Raw genomic sequence first — 21,735 nt, 5'->3', positions numbered from 1 at the left:
TGTAAAAGTAGAGATAATCTTTTGAGTGGAATGGCGATGAACATGATGAGTAAGTTTGAGAAGTATTGGGGTTATGGAGCAAATCAGAATTATTTATTGTATGTTGCTAATGTTTTGGATCCACGTCTTAAATTGAAATATGTGAAATTTTGTTTTGGTGAGTTGTATGATCATGACAAAGCACAATTGCTAACAAAAAAAGTGAGAGATAATTTGGTGAGCTTGTATGAGTTTTATTTGAAAGCCGATGAAGTGGTGGATGATAATAGGCATAAACAAGATGTTAATGATGCTATTGATGACATGGAGATAGATGTTAACACTTTAGCTCGGTTCAAAAGGCACTTGCTAGAGGAAGATAGTGTGGAAAATAGAAATGAGGTTGAGAGGTATTTGGTCGATGGTTGTGAGGATCCTAATGATGATAAATTAGATATTTTGGGTTGGTGGAAGATTAATGCTTCAAAATATAAGATACTTTCGAAAGTTGCACAACATGTTCTGGCTATTCCTATATCCACAGTGGCTTCCGAATCAGCCTTTAGCACAGGTGGTCGTATACTCGACCAATTTCGAAGTTCTCTATCTCCAGCAACAGTTCAAGCACTTATTTGTTGTCAAAATTGGTTGCATCATGGTCCAATTCCAGTTGATAATACAACCTTGATGAATGATTTTGAAACCTACGAAAACCTTGAATCAGGTAATGTTTCTTAAAAACTTACATCTTTTATTTTATGATTTATTAATTAACATATTTTTATTCTAACATGTTTAATATTTTATTTTGTAGAATTTGATGGAAAGTTGCATTTAGCAACGGATGATAATTAGTTCACAAATTGTGATGCATATGGTATAAATATCTTTTTTTATTTTTATATCTTCTGATTTAATTTATCATGTTATAATTCTAGATTATGAATTTCAGGAATCAAAGTGCAATGCTCTTGAAGTGCTTTTTTATTGAGACGATGTGCACATGAAGATTTATTTTTTGTGGCTTGGAGTGTTTTACGATAATGTAATGTTATTTGTTGTTTTTTTGTTAAGCCCTTTGAAGGCAATGGTTTGTAATTTGGATTTAAACTTATTGTTGTGTGATTGTGAGTGCGTGTTATTTATTTAAACTTTTCGGAAGTAGAAAAATATTAGTAAGTTAAAAAATATATTGAACAGATTGACATTAATAATTTCATATAAATGAATATTTAGGGGTAAAAAAATTAAATATATTTGGAATCTTCAAAGAAAATGAGACAATATCAATATTAATTGTAAGCCTAATAGAAATCCATTAGAAACCCATTACAAAGCCCATAAAAAAGCCCAAAATAAGCCCAAAATAAGCCTATAGGTTTGTCCGGTTTTTTGGATAAAAAACCGGACCGAAACCGGACCGAAACCGGCCGGTTTGGGCCGGTTCCGGTTCGGTTTCGGGTCTCTTTTTTTTTTTTTTTTTTTCGGTTTGGGTTTTTTTTTCGGGTCAAAACCGAACCGAACCGGATTTGCTCACCCCTAAACAAAAGGGTTGGGTTCCTGACGTTGGAATGGGGGGTGCTAAGGCAATGGGTCAGGTGCATAAAGGCTATTATGTGCAATAGCATTACCACAATCCATGGTTAAAGCAGGGAGCACATGGCTTTGTTTTTGGAATGGTCCACAATTTCCTAGCCATCACAAGCGGGATTCCATCAACTCAAGATATCCTGGAGGAAAATACTGCCGATGGATTTATGTATACTCAAGGAAGGAATTAAAGGACACTTGTTTAATTCCTTGCGTATTTCAACTCTTTAATTCCTTGCAAGTCATCCTTCCTATCTTACATCCCCACCCAAACATGGCGCTAGAAAACTGGAAGAAACAAAATATGGATCCATCATTTGGTATACTTTCCATAGAACATTTACAACACGATTCTTTATTTACAACGAATGTTCAGTTACCAAACAAATAACGACTAATATGCAAAAAAACCAACCTGTGAATTAAGTAGGGATTAAGCGTCCATGCCCTTCAGTTCCAAGGTGAGGTGACATATGATGGTCTCCTTGATGCCACGGATAGCATTGGATTTCTTGTCACGGTGTACTTCTTGTGTTGGGTAGCCAAAAGATAATCCATAGGGAAACCTCACAAAGCAGAGTTCGATATTCATAGTCCATGCTGCACTTAGGTTACTGTCAATTAGCAAGAAGTGCCTTGTTGCATCTTTGAGTTGCACCTTTAGTCTAAATGTAATTAATATTTAGAACAAGCTCACACATCAGAGATGTAAAGATCAAACCAAACATTTTTACAAATCAATGCCAGATCCTTTTTACTCAGGTCCACTTTTCAGACAGCATAAAGCCTTGTAACCTGGTTTATATTGGATCGGCAAATCGGGCAAACACCTTTCTTAGCTTTGATCTCACTCAAACAAGTCATACAACCAGCCATGTGACCGCAAGGAATGCAAGCACCTTCAACAGGAGCTTCCCAACATATTATACATGAAGAAGAAGTACCTCCCTTGTTCACATCACTTGTTACAGAAGCTCCAAGCTCTATGGCTGGAACGGACAAGTCCAGTAGACTAAAATCAAATGATGGATAATGGATAGGCCCAGCATCCAATTCCTCATCAGGAATTGGTGGAGCTGATGGAGCTGATGGGACTGATGCAGTATTTCCACCACTAGTTTCAGAAACAGGGGGGATATCATAACGGGTTTGTACATGATCTTGACTGCCACTTGGCCCCATATTAGGCACAGCGCATCCATTGTGGTCTTCCTTTGGTGCCTCGCCCATCCATCCACTGCTGCGTGCTTCTGAATGTGTGGATGCAACAGTCACGCCCCACCTGTTGTGGCTATCACCACGCACAGGGTCTTCCCAGCCGTTTGCATTAATTACTTCAGAGCTCTGATGAGTATTTGGATGTAGTGGATTGTCCTCTGTGGTAGACTGAATGGATCCACCACCTATTGCCATTGCCGATCCCACAGCTTCTGCTGAAGTATGATGACCAACCACTGGAACTGTGGTTGGAGGATTGCCATACATTGGTGGCAGCATAACCTGAAAATTATGAATGTTGACAATGGTGTCTTTGTTGCAGGGGCAAGTGGCATACAATGAAGCAAGAATGGAGCAAAAGTCATTTATTTTTTAAAATACGTAAATTGGACTATAAGGAACTTTGCATAAACCAATCCACAACAGCCAATCTTTTAGTGCACCAAGTTCTCCATAATTTGCTAAAACATCTCAAAAAATTAGGAAACAAACTAGACCAACCAAACTCAACTCAAGATTAAAAGCTTGAAATGGAAAGTCAAAACACTTCCTTGACAAACAGCTCAAGCCTTTTGCTTCAAAATCTAAAAAAGGGTCACCATTGTGCCCGGGTCATGAATCCACTCCCTTCCACTGCTCTAGATATGTGTATACTCTACTTGTTATCCTTCTAAAATAAGCAATTTCTAGTGGATCAAAATTGACGGGAAGTATTTAAGTATCTAGATCAGTTTTTGTAAACCCTCGTGTAAACATCGAACCAAAGATAGCAAGACCTTGTCGAGTAATGGAAACTCAAAATGAAGGAAATAAATAAATGATATAAATAACATGGAATGTAATGCGAAATGGAGAGGATAATCTCCATGAATAAACTTAAAAATTGTGATGGAATTCATCTGAGAATTATGAATTTTCGATTCAAAATTCGTAACGTTGGCTAAACTGGTAACGAGTTTCGACGAAGAAAAAAATAATGAAAATTTAAAATAAATGTATGCTGAGAATGAGAAAATAATTCCAAGAAATTAATGTTGTGATGAGGAATAAAAGTTAAGGATGGATTGTACGAAAAATGTTAGTGTAAGCTTCGGTTAAAAATCGACAACGCTATCGTGGAGGTAATAAGTTTGATAAATAAATAAATGAGAAAAATATAAAATAAATAAGTTTTGAAATAAGAAAATGGTCCGGGGAGTTGGTGAGACGACGGGGAAGAAATTTAGTAGAAAGACTGCGCGAAAAAGTACCGATAACCAGGTAAAATATATGAAAACTATCTAGAAGCTTCTTGAGGGGTAAAATTGTCAAAAAGCCATAAAAATCTCCTTTTAAAAACCAGCAGCAGCTGGTGTTACAGCCATGGGAAAAATGGCTTGAAGAACTCCATTTTCTTTGCAAAAAATGGAGAGATTCTTCCATGAAAGGGGGTTTGTGAGTGATTAAATCAAGTAATTGGAAAGAAAGCATGATCTAGAGGGTTTGGAGAGCAGAAATAAAGGAAGAAAAGTAAGGGTTAATGAGAGAGAAAGAGAGAGCTTGAGTTCTAGAGAGTGGAATGAAGAAATTATGAAGAAAGGCTTGGATTGCTTGGAAAAAATTCATTGGTTTCGTGTGAACAAGAGGTAAGGAACTTTCTTTTCTTGTTCTTTTGAAGTTTTAAGTTGATTTGAGTTTGAATTGAAATGGCTAAGTGATGAATGTTAGGTTTGTTGTAATGTGATGGTAAAATGGGTTTTTGTTGTTAAATTAGTTATGAAATAAGTTGATGAGCATGCTCTATGAATGGGTAAGTGAAAATCATAAGGACAATTAGAGGGAAACCTAGGGAATTTCTTCGCTCAAAGATCAGCCTAGGAGGAAATATTGGTCTTTGAATGAGAATGCATGAATGATGTGTTTTAGTTTATTATTGAGGATTAAAAGATGAAATTATGTGACTTGAACATAAAATAGATAAAGGAAAAGTTTCAAGGGATAAATTCCCTCTTTTAGCCGAATTACCTTTTGGTGGTGGATGAGAAATTTTGTTATTAGAAGTGATGATTTTGTATAAAACTTGTGTTTAAATGTTGTACAACATACATAAATAAGATTTGCTTCGAAAAAAAAATTATGAAGAAAATTAAAAAAGAAGAAGAAAGAATCCATGAAACTGGCACCTAGAGGATTCGGCCAAGTAGTGAGGAAATTAGATTTGGTTTGTGTTAATTGAATGATATGTTCTAATACATGGATGTTAAATGAGTTTTGGTTTAAAATTACAAGTAAGAATTTAAACGGTTGAGAAATCATGTGTAGCTGAAATTTCCATAAATATAAAAATGAGATTTGTTTGATGTTTTTGGCTTGGAGTGTGCTAGAAGCAACATAGGAATGTTGGAAAATTATGTGTGGATAAGAATTAGAAGAAAATTTAAAGAGATGAAATCCTTTGTTGGCCAAAACATTCCTTGATGAAAGGAATGAAAATTTTTAATATTATTGATTGGAATTGTATTAGGATTCATGTAGGGTTTTGAAGAAGTACGGGGGTGAATAAAATTTATCTTGGAATGATGGAGAAATGTTCCAATAAGTGAGGGAAAACCCTTGTGGCTGAAATGGATAGGTTAGAAAAAAAAAATTGAAATGTGCTTAATTGAAATATTGAATATGATAGGATTAAAGTATGTCTTAAATGTGTGTAAAATGCAAGCGTAAAGCTTGAAACCTAAAGAATATGCTTGGGTTTGTGTATATGAAAATGAAAGATGATGGATACCAATTGGTATGAAATATGGCAAAGTTAATACTTAATGTGCATGTTGATAAAAGGTACGGAAATTTTAGTGTTACATGTTTTGAATGGATGCGTGAATATGAATGCAAAGTTTCTTAATATAAATGTGTTGTGCATGAACATGTGGATATGAATATATGTTGAAATGGGAACCTAAAAATATATGGAAATGGATAAAAAAAAAATGTTTTGCTCGACGATTTAAATATATTGTGTATGTGTAAATAAACATGAATGGAAAGTTGAAAAATAAGAAAGTGTACTGATAGTTTACATTATGTGCTCTAGGAGAGGCATGCTGAACATGATTAACCTCGGAAGAAGGGAGTTAAATCTACAAATATCAGGTAGGTGTTATGCGAGTTTTAAGTTTGTTAATAACTGCAAATTCTTTAAATGTGTGAATATATTGTGAATATTGAAAGTACAAGGGAAAAATAAGAATGTAGCGACACAAATGAAGGATTAATTGGCATACTTGTTGGATGACTGAATTATTGGCAACTATAAGGGTTCGCCGGATTAATTAGCATCTGTGTGGGATGGCCAGATTGTTAGCAACCGTAAAGTTTTGCCAGATTAATTGGCATCCACATGGGATGGCTGGAGTTATTGGCAATCATAAGAGTTGGCCAGGGTAATTGGTTTTCTTGATGGATGATTGAGAAAATATTTGACTTCCATGGATGAATGGTTGGGAATCAATGGATATCATTGCTGATGTTTAGGATTGATTTTGTTATTAAACCTCAAGTTGAAGGTTAAATCTCCTTAGAAATATGATTAAGAAAGATATAAAGTAAGCGCTATTAAGGACATGTGTACACAGAATGCTTGTATAGTGACTAATGTTCACTCTTTTAAAGTCTACTACTAGTGTAGGGACTGCTATTAAAAAAAAGATTATAATGATGGTTACATAATCATGAATTTGATTTGGGGATTATGGCCATTCGAAAAGGTATAAAGTGAGTTGGATATATGAATTCAAGAGGTATAATGCTGGAGTAGAGGATGTAGAAACAAAGAGTAATATTTGAATATTTCATGCATGATGTGAATGATAACGATTTAGTAGATTAAGAAACGAATGATTTTGGCATATTGATAGTTCAAATGCAAGGTTCATGCGAGTTGTTTTGATGGTCAATCTTATTATGTTTGAAGAATGATTGGAAGAATCAAATTGAAGCATGATGAAGGTTGTCCTGGACAACCTAAAGGTAGCTATTACAACAATCACATGGAAAAAAGATGTTAGATCATGAAGATAGCACAAGTCTAGACTATTCCAAATAGGGAAATTGAAGGTTATTAAGATAATTTCAAATATAACGAGACAAAGATAGATATGATGACCTCAAAGTGAATTGATGGATTATTAATGTGACCCCCGATGCGGAAAGGGAAAAGGCTAGGATGACAGCCTAATTCAATCGAAAAATAGGATTCAAGATCGTAAAAAAGTATAAATGTATTGTAAATGGTGATTCAGGGTGGAGAGAGAGTGTTTAAAGGATGATTACTTATATGGACATGAATTGTAATTAAAAGAGGAATGAGTAATGTAGTTTTGGTATGGATTGAAATGGCTTTAGGAAACAAATCACTTGATTAATGAATATGGTCAAATAATTGGAGTATTGGCTAAAGTCGTATGGGAATGAGAATAATAGAGGTTTCCAAAGGGGAACTCACCTTCATCTCCGTATGGTATGAATAAAGAATAATGTTATAGAATAAAAGAGTATAAGTAAGAAACTTTCTGGTAAGGTCTAAAGGATTACACTTCTATTGCGACTTTTATAGAAGGTATGTTTTGGAGAATGGATGTCCATGAAGGATGTTTGAAAATGAAATTGAATCGAACCTCAAAGATGATGATCCTATAGATTACTTGTTGTGTTGAGGTATTTGATAGACTAACTTGTAATAAGAGATTAAAGAATTATGCTGATAATATGCTATATACCCTTATGTTGTGTTAATATTTGAAAGCATTATAATGTTAGTTGTTCGTTTCAGGTTCATCTCAGACATGCCAGGAGCAATAACTCGTTATTGTGATTCCTTCAGTAGTTTTAGGTAGTGATTATGAACATTGTGATTTCTTATGTTTTTTGGATTGTAAATAATAGAATTTATATTTTTTGTGGCATGTAATCTAAATGTTTCTTTTAGTATATGTAAAAGTTAACTTAAGTTTTATTAATTGTTGATGATTATAATTTTTAAGGTGTAGATGTCCTTATTTCATTTGCAAATATCTTTAGTGTTAAAAGAACATTTATGCTTGAAGGATGATGAGAATTATGGTTGAGATGAAGTTTTGATGATGAGATATGATTCAGAATGGTTACATCAAGAATTAAGTATTGTTGTGTGTGTGTGATTGCATATGTCGACACTTGGGAATATCCTATTTTAGGGAAGACTACCAAAATTTTGATAAAGATTTAAATAACCTTAAAGGGAGTATAACCATGTTATTATAGATTATGAAATTTGAATTGTAGAAAAGGAAAATCCCTGTTTTTCATTGAGTTTCAGACTCAAAGGATTGTAAAATCTCGGGCTGTCAATTTTCACTTTTGATTTACTACTCTCTGTTAGAAAACACTGAAATTCTTAATTTTGTGCCTGTATTATACAGACAAAGTCTCCATAATTTAGATCAGTGTTCAAGAAGATATAATAGTATCATTCTCATAAAAAATAGTAAAGAGGTTACATTTTAATGACTATACATACTTCTAAAATGAGAGCACCTGTTTTCTGAATTCTGTAATCATCTATATAAAAAGATTCCAAAGATACACAGTTCATTTAATACATGCGAATTTAGGCTACAAAAATAAACATTGCAAAAGCTAAAACCAACATACCTGGGGAATTCCGCTGCATGCATCATATAACCAGTGAAGCTGCTGTTTATCACCCTCATTGGCAGATGCAAGTTTGTATTGAGTTTCTGGAAGAATGCAATAACCACAGAAAGCACTTCAGTTTAGCTAGTACAATGGAAACATAACAAGTGAGGTAAATAGTGTTCTACAAACACACTAGGAAACTATGAATATTAAATGGAATATTTATCTGCTGTTCACATATTCATAAACTGTCAAGACTTCTATATCATAGGTGACACTCGAAGGCATGCACATCTATGGCAAGATTCTATGAACAATAAAAAAAATAATAGCCACCACCAACAATCATGAATATGACTTACTAGTTGACTGGTCAAAAATAGTAAGCTCAGGATCTGGTCTATTGAAGTTAGGTTCCTCAATTTCAGCATTCCAAAGAGCAATAACTGTACGAGGTTGTACATCCTGTTGATTCAGCAGTGGTGATGTTTAAAGGTTTAGAAAATAAGGACAGCTTATGCAAATATGAATAAAACAGAGAACTCTAATCGTGAAGCTACAAATTTCATGTGTTTTCAGCATTTTCCCAGAAAGGGTATTAGAATGGAATTTAGACTTGCCAGATTGCAGTCAATGTAAGTGGCTGCTACATTGGTGGGGAAACCAATTCTGGTTGATTTTATGCCCAAAAGGAGACATATCATAAACAAAAAGATGCCATTGTTGGTCGATGATTCCAAAGAACCACAAGAAAACGGTACCTAGATATCTTTTTTGACACATATGTACTACCAATATCCATCAACAACAAACAAAATTCATGGCACAATTATGAGGTTTTTGAAAACCATCATCCTTTCAGAGGAATATCTCATTTAATATCTTTCACAATAGGTCATTTAACAGGGTTCGAGGGGGTCAATCCATTAACCTCAATTATCATGTGAACTAGTGAACTTTAGGGTGTGGGTTCAAGTAGTAATGGAAACTACGATCTCAGGCACACGTAGTATGGTACAATGACCCCAGGGAGCTACCTGGCTCCTTAGAAAAGAGACCACTGCCTAAACAATTGCTAAAACTGAGCCCAAGAATTAGAAAATGAAGTCGAGGGATATCTTAAATAACATTGAATATGCCTTCTATATAAACAACTCTTCTTAAAGTAAGACTGAAGTACAGAGATGGGTAGGCCATATTATCAACTTGGTATTAAAAACATTTTGAGTAATAATTCTCATAGGCAAACATAGGAATACAACAGATGTTCACTATAGACATCTAGATCATAAGCAAACAGTATAAATAGTTAAGGTCACCATACCTGGGAAGAAGGATATATCACAAGCTCCAGCTTCTTGGGCGTCATGGGATTGCTGGAACCTTGTGGTATAACAGCAGCCCAGCTGCAAGTGATAAGCCTTGGTCAGAAAATTAACCTGATATGTTGGCAAGTAAAAATAAAAATAACACTATCCAGGCCTTCAAAGAAGAGGTGGAAATCATATCGACAATCTAATTAGCATCACAGAAACTCCAGTAATGCCGCCATATGATAAAATAAACAGCACTGTACCAAATGAGAAGCAATTACAAGGGAAAGGCATGAGATAAATGAATTAACAAAGTAACTCGACGTTATACAGACATTTTTCTTGATAAAAATTGAGGAGCGAATGCTCTGAGAAATCCTGGACCATAAAACTCCCGCAGCCAGCCAGTGAAATAGCAAATGTGACTCTAAAAAAACAAAAAAAGGTGAATATAAAAGTTATGCAATTAAACCATCTTTCAGTATGTATGGAGGCGAGTTAATAAATTAAAACCTGCATTCTTTTCAAGCTTACCTCAATAGTGCGCACAATATTTATATTCCCCTTTATTCTAGCAACATCAAGTGCAGTTTGACAATCATCATTTCTCACTAAAGCATTCGCTGAAATATTGAAGAAAGAACCAGAATCCATAAAACTGGAAGCAAACACGCAGCGCTGTGCTAACAAACTTGTGCCTCTCCACTACTTATGACTCAGACTCACCTCCACTTGAGAGAAGTAACTTAACAGTCTGCTCCAGGCCTCTTTTCACCGCATGATGTAAAGGGGTACCCGCATGACGCCCTGCCAATAACAAATGCACTTTTGCATCATTCTTATTTACGAAGCACAAAACTTTCAACTTCATAAATGACTAACAATTACAAATGTGAAGTAAACATTTGACTAATTCACACAATATATATCTGACTAGTAGGAAATAGCACGAAAAAAAAACTTTCTGGTTGCAGAAACTTACCTGGACGATAAGCATTGACATTGGCTCCCATTTCAATCAAAACTTTGGCGACATTATACAATCCAGAATCCATACAAGCCACTATAAGAGGGGTCTTTCCATCTCTGTCAATCCACTGCACCCAAAAGTCAAACTAAGATACCAACTTTCTCTATCTAGACAAAACCAAAACCATACTCACAGCAATTTTGTGCATAATTCATCCAAAAAATAGTAGATTTTTTTGTATAAGTTGCAGCAAGTGAAGGTAAAGCTTTAACAACATAACAAGTTTGTAGCTTTAGCGTCAGAATCAACATGATATGGAAAAAGTAGAGAAGGGTCAGTATTATATTAAGTAGTAAGAAGTATATGGTTCGTGATTTTTATTTACCTCAAGGATAGCCCCTTCACTACAAAGAGCTTTAACGGCGTCCACATTTCCGGCAATAGCCAGCTGATACAGAAGTTCGTCTTTGGATTGTTTTTGCGTCATTGAATCAAGACTTTGGCCCATGATTTTGGAGAAGAGAAAGGAAACAAAATTGAAGAGAGTTTATACAAGAAGGTGATTAAGAAGCAAAGGAAATGTAAATTATAGAGAGGGAGAAAACTTAGCAACGAAGGATTGGGGTCATAGTTAATTGACAGTTAACACCGGTAGGATCAAAAAGTTTAAAAGTTTCCACGAAGGCTGCGTATGTTGTCCGCTGGCTTTTTTGTTAGTTTAAAATTCCTTAAATTCTGTTATTTTTTCGTTTTCAAAGTTTTTTAAAAAAAAATTAATTTTTTTAATTTTTTTTACTTTATATTAATATTTTTTTGTGTTTTCAAATCATTTTATACGTGGGTATCAAAAATAATTTTTAAAAAATAAAAAAATATTATTTTGATATATTTTCAAGTAAAAAACACTTCAAAAAACAATTATAACCACATTTTCAAATACAATTACCAAACATTTTATATATGTTTTTTACTGTACATAAATTTCAACCATAATTTTTACCAAACACGTATCTAAATCCAGCTAACCATACTTTTTTAAAATTTATTTTTTTCAAACCACAACCACAAAAATTACCTCAAAAACAAACACATTCAATTTAAAATTAATTTATATGAGATTTATTTTGATATGATTCAATAGCTTAACATTATAAAACAAAAATATAAGTGATTAGTATAAAATATAGTTTGGTTTTAAAATAAAATAAAATGAATGTCTTTTTTATTTTAATATTGAGAGAATATTCATTCGGTTTAATACTTGTATCATGAATTTCATTGAGTTTAACAAATTTGATTTTTCTTTTCAAATTATCTTTTATTCAATATTATAATAATAAAAATTGATACTCATAAAATTAAATACTAATAAAATATTATGAAACTGTAGCAACCTTATAAAAATCAAACTAAAACAAATTATAAACATATATATTTAAAATCAGCCATAAAGAATGACATTGAAAAACAAAAAATATTCATTCAAAAAAAAAATGAAAGATGAAATGTAAAAAAAAAGGAAAAAAGGGTTATGACTGAACGGGTCAACCTTGAAACTTCTCAACCAAATTCTTTACCTAACCTGACTTTAAAATAAACCCATGTAAAAGCTATTCCAACATGTTCCAATTGACATGGCAAGTCCAAAGACAACCTGAGTAACAAATAAAAAGCGTGGTTTAGTGGTTTAATCCGTCAAAAATGTAATCTTGATCATGAACTCTACTAGGTGTAATATTTTATTTTTAATTATTTTTTACATAATGACATGATAACAAAAATAAAAAATTGCAAAATTAAGCTCTAACAAAGTACTTGAACATTTATTTGAAATTATGATAACCTTATATAAAACAAACTAAAATAAATTGCAAAGATGAATTCAAAATCCATAAAATATTAAGAATGAAATTGAAAAAAAAATTCAATTGATATAAGCACTTAAAAAATTAAACATTAATTAAATATTAAAATATTTTTTTGAGGCACGATAACATTATAAAAAAAATAAATTGAAATAAATTATATTAAAAAAAAGCTAAAAAACGGAGGGTCTTTCCTACTTATATAAAAAGTGAGGGGGGGGGGGGGGGGGGGGGCGCGTCAAACCCCAATTTATTTTAGCAAAGTAGGTAATATATACGATCAACAATAAAAAAAAAATGGAGTGTGGATATTTTCATTTTAAAAAATTAATTTATTTTAAATTTAATTCAAATAATCTAAAATTAATTTATTTTAAAGTTTTTCATTCATATTTTAATTCAAATAATGTAGATGCATATTAACGGCCACAGCAAGAGTCATTAACGTGCTTCTTCCATTTTTTTGGCCTCCCTCGAGGTCTTGAACAGAGAATGTTTGTACGCAGCGATAGCTATTTCATAAAGCAGGTTTTCATGTAATAAAAAAGAAAGGCAAGTTTCATGTAATAAAAAAAGAAGTTGGTTTTAAAAATGTTTTTTAAAATATTTTTTATTTAAAAATAAATTAAAATAATAATTTTATATTTTTTAAATTTAAATTTTACCATTAACATATTAAAAAATATAAAAAAAATTAATTTTTTTAAAAACACTTTCCAAAAAACAAAAAGAAAAACCCTCCTCATCTCTGATAGTTGAACGCATTATGGAGGGATTTGAAGAGCTAAATATTACTCTGCATGAAGTCAAAAACAGAGGACAAGGAAACAAAAGGAAATTTACCTAAATTTGTGTTATTGTTTCGTCTTTTTTTTTTTTCCCGTATCACTGATCACACTGAACTACCACTCAGCAATTCCACCAGCTCTCCTTTTTTCATCTTAGAAAACCCTTTCACCCCCTGAGACTTTGCAAGCACCCTCAGCTCGGGCAGCTTTAATGAACTCAAAACTTCGTATTCAATTTGCTGATGTTTTTCGCCACCCTCATCAACATTTTCAATATCTGAAGATTCACCTACAGAAAGCTCATCAAACATATCCCCACCAGGGAAAGCAGACTCTGGCTCTTGCTCTGAATCCAACTCGGGCTCCTCCTCTGGCTCTATTTCTGGGTCCAATTCAAGCTCCTCGGTGGTGTCTGGGAGTATCTCAAACTGATTCCTTTTCTCACCATTTAAATTTAAATGAGATGTAGAATTAACAAGATCCTCACTTGAATAAATGGGCTGGAATTTCACTTGAGGTACTGGAGATTTCCGTCGGAATTTCGCTGGTGGCTTGGTAAAAGAGGTGTTGGGCTCTAGGGCGTCGTTCCTTTCTTTCTTACTTGAGTTAAAGGAGCTTGTGCCTTTAGCTTTCTTGTATGCTCCATTCTCTGGCTGGTCCAGATTGAAGTTTCCACTGCTGACATTGCTGGTTTTTTTCTTACCTTGCTCAGTTGAGTGTTTCCGAAGTAGCTTAAGGAGGGAATCCACAGTTTCGCTCTCTCTACCTTTTCCCTGGGAAGCTTCAAACTTTTTGTCTTCTTTGGCTGCAGCTCTTTCACGCAGTTGAGCCTGTACCTTCCTAAATAGCTCAACAATCTCCTACTCTCTAGGCCCAGGGGCAGCAGTGGCTTGGAACTTTGGGGTACCGGAGAAGGAGAGTAGTGACCCGTTCTTTGATGTTAACAAATCAGATTCATCAAGGTTTTCAAAGCCGCTCCTCTTTTCATTTTGCCTGTTCCTGTTTCGTGAAACCTGTTTGTTTTGCCTAGAAAAGTCTGGGTTTCTCCTGTGACCACCAGAACTTTTGCACACAATGTATGAAGCCCTGAAAGAACATTTCATCTTTCCAAACTGGGCCTGTGAATGATTATAGCGGACACAATGTGAAGAACAAGGAGATACAAGAACTGCTCTACCATAAATTCCTGAGCAGAGGAGACACCTGCCTTCTGATGATCCATAACCTACAAATGGCACAGATCCGTACAAACAAGGAAAATTAGTAGTACAGTTTAGGAAATTATAGATGTGATGAGGATCTTGATTTTAATAATGAAATTGATGCTATGAGAAGTCAACAAATAATACTCGCTTTTGACAGTGACTAACTTAAATGTTTATGCATACAAATTTTCCCAAGTGCTTCCAGCATCACCCAGCACAATTTTTTGGTTCCATGAATTATGGAATTTTTGCCTTTCTTAGCACCTTGAATAATAACGCGTTTATGATGATGAGAGACTACTTTCGAAAGCAGGAGTATTTCTATGAAAACCAATCAGGAACATAATAGTTTCTCATGCACTGTAACAGTCAGCCACCAGACAACTCATCTACCCACAAAGATTCACACTAATGCACCACCAGCCCAACATCTATCCTCTCAAAAATCAAACAAGGAGCTGGAATGAAACCGGCACAACGGACATAAAAGTGTCTTCCCATCAACCTCCTAGCAAATGAAAGAACAAAGCGGTATTCAAACATGTTACTTGTACCAAAATAAAAAGGGCAGACCAGGCATTCTTATATCTATTAAAGTTATACAATTTTGAGCAATAGTACAAAAGGTACGGAATGTTAAACGTGTTTATTCCCATCCAGAACATCTGGACATAACTTTCTTCACATCAAACGAGCAGTACTTTGATTATAACTCTAATACAGCCACAAGCAGCCAGGGAGTCACCACTCACCACCAACCAACTACTTGGACCTCGTCATAGTTAACCTCATCAACACCATAAACATTTCAAACTCCAGCTCTGCCATCACGAGTGTGGTTTTCATCATATGCACATGTCATCAAATGCAAAATTGGGACACATTAATCGTGGTCTCATATGAAGTATCCATATAAAGAACACCCTAAGTAACCTGGCCCTTAGAAACATACTGGCCAGAAAAATTCTCCACCAAACTTCATATCACATTTCCTACAGTGCTACTGAAAAGCGAACCTTTTGTTTCCTAAAAGTAACCTTGCAGTGCACGTGGAAGACCTTGCAACTGGGCAAGGTATGGCATTGTGCCTGATGATGCTGAAAGTTACACGAAACTTATGGGACAATATCTTTGTCGAAAACTATGGAGCATATAAAAGTTAAGAAGTCGCTAGCAAATAGTTTTTTCAAAAATTAAAGCCACCATAACATATACAAGAGACCATTTCAATGTCAAACAATCGGCGTCAAATACCTAGACTCAAGATCCTATACAATGCTATTAAAAAAAAAGCTAGCAAAAAGTGGCATGTTAAGGGGTTACCAGAAAGCCAACCAGCCAAACACAAGCAAACAACTGAAACAACAGAGCGACTTAAAAAGGTAAATAGTCAGTTTTGAGATAAAAAAAAGAAAAAGAAACCCAGTAGTTAAAACAAGCTAGGAGCAACAAAGAAGCCCTCTCCTTACTTGTTAGATCTAAAAGTCATTCTATCAAAAACATGGTGAGCAGCAATCTTTACTAGCAACAGCTTTCAAAACAAAGATGCAAAAGCGCGTGCCAACGAAAACCCTAGCTGACGAAATGAAGAAAACGAAAAGATAACTGTGAAACAGGTTCTTCAAACACCCATTTCGGCCAAACCAAGTTTTCTTTCGTTTTCACGGAAACCAAACAGGGGCTAATGAACTTGAAGCAGGAAAGGAATGGTAAAAGGGAGTGAGAAACAAAATAAACCGAGTACCAGCCAGGTTCTTAGTAACAAGATGGGCTGCTTGTGACATTGTACGAACTAGTTGAGAGCTGTTGGCCTAACAGTACCGCTCTTGCATTTTACTTTCTCTTTTCCGTGTCTTCTTTACATTTTTCTCTGCTGTTTTGTTTATGTAGCCATTGATAAAGGAGTTTCTCGGCATTAAGCTGTTTCTTTAGGGGTTATTGTGGGTGCGGACATGGCTTGGCTTGCTGTCATATAATACTGCAGGCGGCAAAGTGTCGGGTTTAGTGTCTACTTCGGAGACGGATCGGTTGCTATGGAGGCTTTTGTTCCAGCCAAGTTGCGATTTATCCGGGGGCTCAGCCCTTCTTTCTGCCATGTTCAGCAGAGTCAGAGCAACCCAAAGGCCCAAATCCAACCGCACACCGTCAGAAGTTTTGAACCCTAGGGAGTAAATGGCAGGTTTTAACTGCTGAAATATTGTAATTGTAACATTTACTAGAAGTATCAGTGTTTTATTATGGAGTAAAAATTGATGTTTTAAATTTATTTTTTTTTAAGTTTTTTTTATATTTTTCAGGATTTTTTTTTTGCTTTTTTTTTTGTTTTTTTTCTTTTAACAAATTTTTTTTGTTTAATTTAGTTTATTAATGTTAATTTTTTTTTATTTAGTTATCAGACTTTAATGACAAGTTTTTCAAATTTAACGGGTTAACCTGGTTTGACAAGTTAACCTATAATATTTTTTTTTTGCTTTTTAATTAATTTTTTTCGTTTAATTTAGTTTGTTAATATTAATTTTTTTTCTATTTAGTTATCAGACTTTCATGACACATATCCTGAGTTTCACGAGTTAACCTGGTTTCACGGGTGAACCCAGTTAATTATGGGTTGACCCGTCAATTTTTTTTTGTTTTTTTATTTTCATAAATTTTTTTTGTTTAATTTAGTTTGTTAATGTTAAATTTTTTTTATTTAGTTATCAGACTTTCATGAAACAGATCCTGGGTTTAACGGGTTAACATGATTTAACGAGTTTACCCGGATTTTTTTTCTTTTTCATTAATTTTTTTTGTTTAGTTCAGTTTGTTAATTTCCACTTTTTTTTATTTAGTTACCAAACATTCATGACACGGATCCCAGGTTTAACGGGTTAACCTAATTTGACAAGTTAACCTGTAATTTTTTTTTTACTTTTTTTTTCTTTGTAATTATTTTTTTCTTTTAGTTTAGTTTGTTAATGTTAAATTTCTTCTATTTAGTTTTTTTTCTTCTTAGAGGTTTTTTTTTCTTTTATTTTTTTAAATTAATTTAGTTTATTAATAGTAAATTTTTTTCTAAGTAGTTCTCGACTGATGCCTTTAGTTTTTCTTTTTGTTTTTTTGTTGTTTTTATGTCTTTGACTGTGGACTGCACAGTGCAGTCCACAGTGAAAAGACTGATGCCTTTTGTTTTTTTTTATTTTTAATTAATTTTTTTTGTTTGATTTAAATTGTTAATGTTAAATTTTTTTCTATTTAGTTATCAAACTTTCATGACACGGATTCCGGATTTGACAGGCTAACCTGGTTTGACGAGTTAGCCTAGTTAATTCTAGGTTAACCCCTTAATTTGTTTTTTCCTTTTTAATTATCAAACTTTCACGATGCGAATTCAAGGTATGACGGGTTAACCTGGTTTGAAGGGTTAACCCGGTTAATTCATATTTTTTTCCTTTTTCTTCATTAATTTTTTTCTTCCTGTTGGTTTTTTTTCTTTGTTTTTTTCTTTTTAACTAATCTATTTAATTATCACACTTTTATGACATGACATTGCAGCCAGACCCACGTCCAATGCTATTGGGTCTGGTATTGCAGTTCGTACACTTTTATGCTAAGGGTTAACCCAAGTTTAATGTTATTATTAATATTATAAATATTACTCTTGGGTCAGGTGTTGCAACCAAACCTAAAACTCTTAGGTATAACTTTGCAAAAAATCTAACACTTTTAGATCTTAGTTTTTTTTAAATGCAAAAAATAATTGACCTGCGGTATCGCGCGGGGCATGTAACTAGTTAACAATATACTAAAAGGCGTGGAGAAAGCACTGTAGCTTCCCCACGCCTTTTAATTATACTTATATATAATAATTATTATAATTATAATTATATATATATATACACTCTTTTTCATTTTTTTTCTGTTTTTATTTATTATTTTTTTTTTGTTTTTTATGCCTTTATGGGGTTTTTTTTTTTGCTTTTTTTTTGTATTTTTTTCTTTTAATGAATTTTTTTGTTTAATTTAGTTTGTTAATGGTAAATTTTTTTAATTTAGTTATCATACTTTCATGATACGGATCCCGAGTTTGACGGGTTAACCTGGTTTGACGAGTCCCAGAATTTTATTTTTTTCGCTTTTTTCTTTTTAATTAATTTTTTTCATTTAGTTTAGTTTGTTAATGTTAAATTTCTTTTTATTTAATTATCAGACTTTCATGACACGTATCTCGAGCTTGACATGCTAACCCAGTTAATTATGGGTTAACCCGTCAATTTTTTTTTTCTATTTAGTTATCAAACTTTCATGACACGAATCTAAGGTTTGACGGGTTAACCTGGTTTGAAGGGTTAACCCAGTTAATTCAGATTTCTTTTTCTTTTTCTTCATTAGTTTTTTTCTTCCCGTTGAATTTTTTTCTTGTTTTTTTCTTTTTAATTAATCTATTTAATTATCACACTTTTATGACACGACCTTGCAGCCAGACCTACATCCAAGGCTCCTGGGTCTGGTGTTGCAACCAGACTCACTTAAACCTGGGTCATGTAAGTTTAATATTATTATAAATATTACTCTTGGGTCAAGTGTTGCAGCTAGACCAAAAGACTTTTGGGTATATCTTTAGAAAGACATAACACTCTTAGATCTTAGCATTTTTTGATATTTTTTATGCAAGGAAAAAAAATAACCCGTGGCGTATGCCTTTGTTTTGTTTTTTTTAAGCCTTTTACTGTGGACTGCACAGTACAGTCTACAGTGAAAAGGCTGATGCCTTTAGTTTTTTTTTTTTTTTTTTGTCTTTTTTTCTTCTTTTGTAATTATTCTTTTAATTTAGTTTCTTAATATTAAATTTTTTCTGTTTAATTATTAGACTTTCATGACACGGATCCCAGGTTTGACAGGTTAACCCAGTTGATTCAGATTGTTTTTCTTTTTTCTCATTAGTTTTGTTCTTTCGATTTTCATCTTTTAATATTGTATGCAGTCCACGGTGAAAAGACTGATGCCTTTAGTTTTTTCTTTCTTTCTTTTTATGCCTTTCACTGTGAACTGCACAGTTCAGTCGACGGTGAAAAAGTTGATGCCTTTTTTTTTCTTTTTAATTAACTTTCTTTTATTTAGTTTGTTAATATTAATTTTTGTTCTATTTAGTTATCAGACTTTCACGACACGGATCTCAGGTTTGACAGATTAACCCAGTTAATTCAGATTTTTTTTCTTTTTCTTCATTAGTTTTTTTTTTCTTAATGTTGGTTTTTTTTCTTTATTTTTTTCTTTTTAATTAATCTATTTAAGTATCATACTTTTATGACACAACCTTGCAGCCAAACTTATATCCAAGACTATTGAGTTTGGTATTGCAGCCAGACCCACTTAAACTTGGATCTTTCAATTTTAATGTTATTATAAATATTACTCTTGGATTAGGCGTTGTAGTCAAACCTAAAACTCTTGAATATAGCCTTGCAAAAAAACCCTAATACTTTTAGATCTTAGCTTTTTTTAATATTTTTTATACAAAAAAATTGACATGTGGCATCGCGCGGGTCATGTAACTAGTCTTTATTAAGTGGTGTTTGGGAAAATATTAAAAATTATTTTTTAAAGTTTTTTTTTAATATATAAAAATAATAGTTTTTTATTTTTTATAAATTTATTTTTTATATTAGTACATCAAAATAATTCAAAATTTTCCAAAATAATTTCCATCAATAGCACTAAACACCCGTTAAGAGGTGTTTGAAAATATGTTAATAATTATTTTTTACTCGAAAATGTATTAAAATAATTTTTTTTAAAAAAATACTTTTAATATCAGCATTTCAATGCAATTTAAAAATATAAAAAATATCAAATAAACAAAATTAAACTTTACCTACTCCTTTTTAAAATGCAATACGGAATAGTGCTTAAGAAGCTTATTAAATTGTGGGCACTTATTTTTTTTTCATTCTTTAGTTGTAAAACTCAAGTTTCTCTTTATTTTTGTGTTTTAAAAGCGTTTTTGAAAAAAATTAAATTTTATTTTATTTTTTTCTTTGCTTCAAATTAATATTTTTTTTGTGTTTTCAGATCATTTTGATATGCTGATATCAAAAATAATTTTTAAAAAATAAAAATATATTATTTTGATGTATTTTTAAATAAAAGCACTTTGAAAAACAATCATAACCAGACTTTCAAAACTTCAATTGGACGTCAGAAACTCCAAAAGGATTTCACAGTTTGCCTGCCAATGGATATTTGATGGAATGAGTGTTTTTTTTTCATTGCAGCATTAAAAATAATTGTCATGTAAAAAAAATTTAAATTAATATTTTTAAATGATTTTGATATATGAATATTAAAATTTTAAAAAATAAAAAAATATTATTTTAATATATTTTCATTTAAAAAACACTTTTAAAAATAAAAACATTATGTATAATACCAAACACATATGAAAACACGTTCTTTTTAAATTATTTTTTATGTGAAAAAACGTTAAATTAATATTTTTAGATAATTTTGATATATGAATATCAAAATAAAAGAATATAAAATATTATTTTAATATATTTTCAATTGAAAAGCACTTTTAAAAATATCATGCATAATATCAAACACACCAACACACAAGAAAGCACTATGGCCTTGAAGCAGCTTGTTAACCAAGTTTTCAAGAGTTAGAAAAAAAATCTAAGAGAGTGTTTCAAAGTGTGACAACGATTTTTTTTTAAAGTGTTTTTCTCTCATAAATATATCAAAATAATATTTTTTATTTTAAAAAAATATTTTTGACATCAACACATCAAAACTATAAAAAAAACATAAGAAAATATTAATTTTAAACAAAAAAAATTCAAAAAAATCATGAAACACAAATTACATCATATCCTCAAACAACCCCTAAATACATGTTTAATAATACAGTGCAAGGTGTTTTTGTTAAAGTATTTTTAATTAAAAAAACATCAAAATAATTTTTTTTAATATTTTTTAGAATAAATAAATTGAACCTTTTAAGATTTGTTTCATATTTCATTCTCTCACTTTAGTTTGAAAAATTACATATTTTATATCTCGAGTCAAATAAATTTTGTAAAAATAATTAAAAAGCTAAAAGAGTAAAACAACAATCAAATCGTGGATGGTTTTTTGTAATTATTTTTATTTTTAACATTAACACATTAAAAG

The 21,735-nt window shown here is 32.3% G+C and overlaps 1 protein-coding gene, 1 long non-coding RNA gene and 1 pseudogene across 4 annotated transcripts; 1 reads left to right on the top strand and 2 right to left on the bottom strand.

Annotated features, from left to right (window-relative positions):
- Positions 1–1,858: 1,858 nt before the first annotated feature.
- LOC7476921 (putative E3 ubiquitin-protein ligase XBAT34) lies at positions 1,859–12,278 on the bottom strand. 3 transcript variants are annotated; one of them, XM_002306818.4, is made up of 9 exons: positions 11,108–12,275; positions 10,735–10,849; positions 10,479–10,559; positions 10,287–10,375; positions 10,088–10,179; positions 9,764–9,845; positions 8,802–8,904; positions 8,455–8,540; positions 1,859–3,069 (listed from the first exon to the last, which is right to left on the bottom strand). In XM_002306818.4, exons 1-9 carry the CDS (start codon positions 11,228–11,230, stop codon positions 2,341–2,343), a joined length of 1,500 nt encoding a protein of 499 aa, XP_002306854.3. In that variant the 5' UTR covers positions 11,231–12,275; the 3' UTR covers positions 1,859–2,340. The 3 variants fall into 3 exon arrangements, with proteins under 3 accessions (XP_002306854.3, XP_052308910.1, XP_024457352.1); XM_052452950.1 differs by having other exon boundaries at positions 10,479–10,629; positions 11,108–11,219; XM_024601584.2 differs by lacking the exons at positions 8,802–8,904; positions 10,088–10,179 and having other exon boundaries at positions 11,108–12,278.
- LOC112327589 (uncharacterized) lies at positions 4,005–7,804 on the top strand. The gene is made up of 3 exons (XR_002981918.2): positions 4,005–4,412; positions 5,858–5,916; positions 7,595–7,804. It is a non-coding gene; the product is annotated as an uncharacterized LOC112327589 (long non-coding RNA).
- A 20-nt stretch (positions 12,279–12,298) lies between the features above and the next one.
- LOC7476920 (rho-N domain-containing protein 1, chloroplastic-like) lies at positions 12,299–16,740 on the bottom strand (annotated as a pseudogene).
- Between the last annotated feature and the right edge of the window lie 4,995 nt (positions 16,741–21,735).

The sequence above is a fragment of the Populus trichocarpa genome, chromosome 5 (assembly GCF_000002775.5).
Source record: "Populus trichocarpa isolate Nisqually-1 chromosome 5, P.trichocarpa_v4.1, whole genome shotgun sequence".
Lineage (NCBI taxonomy): Eukaryota > Viridiplantae > Streptophyta > Magnoliopsida > Malpighiales > Salicaceae > Populus > Populus trichocarpa.
This window is presented reverse-complemented; position numbering and strand designations above follow the sequence as displayed.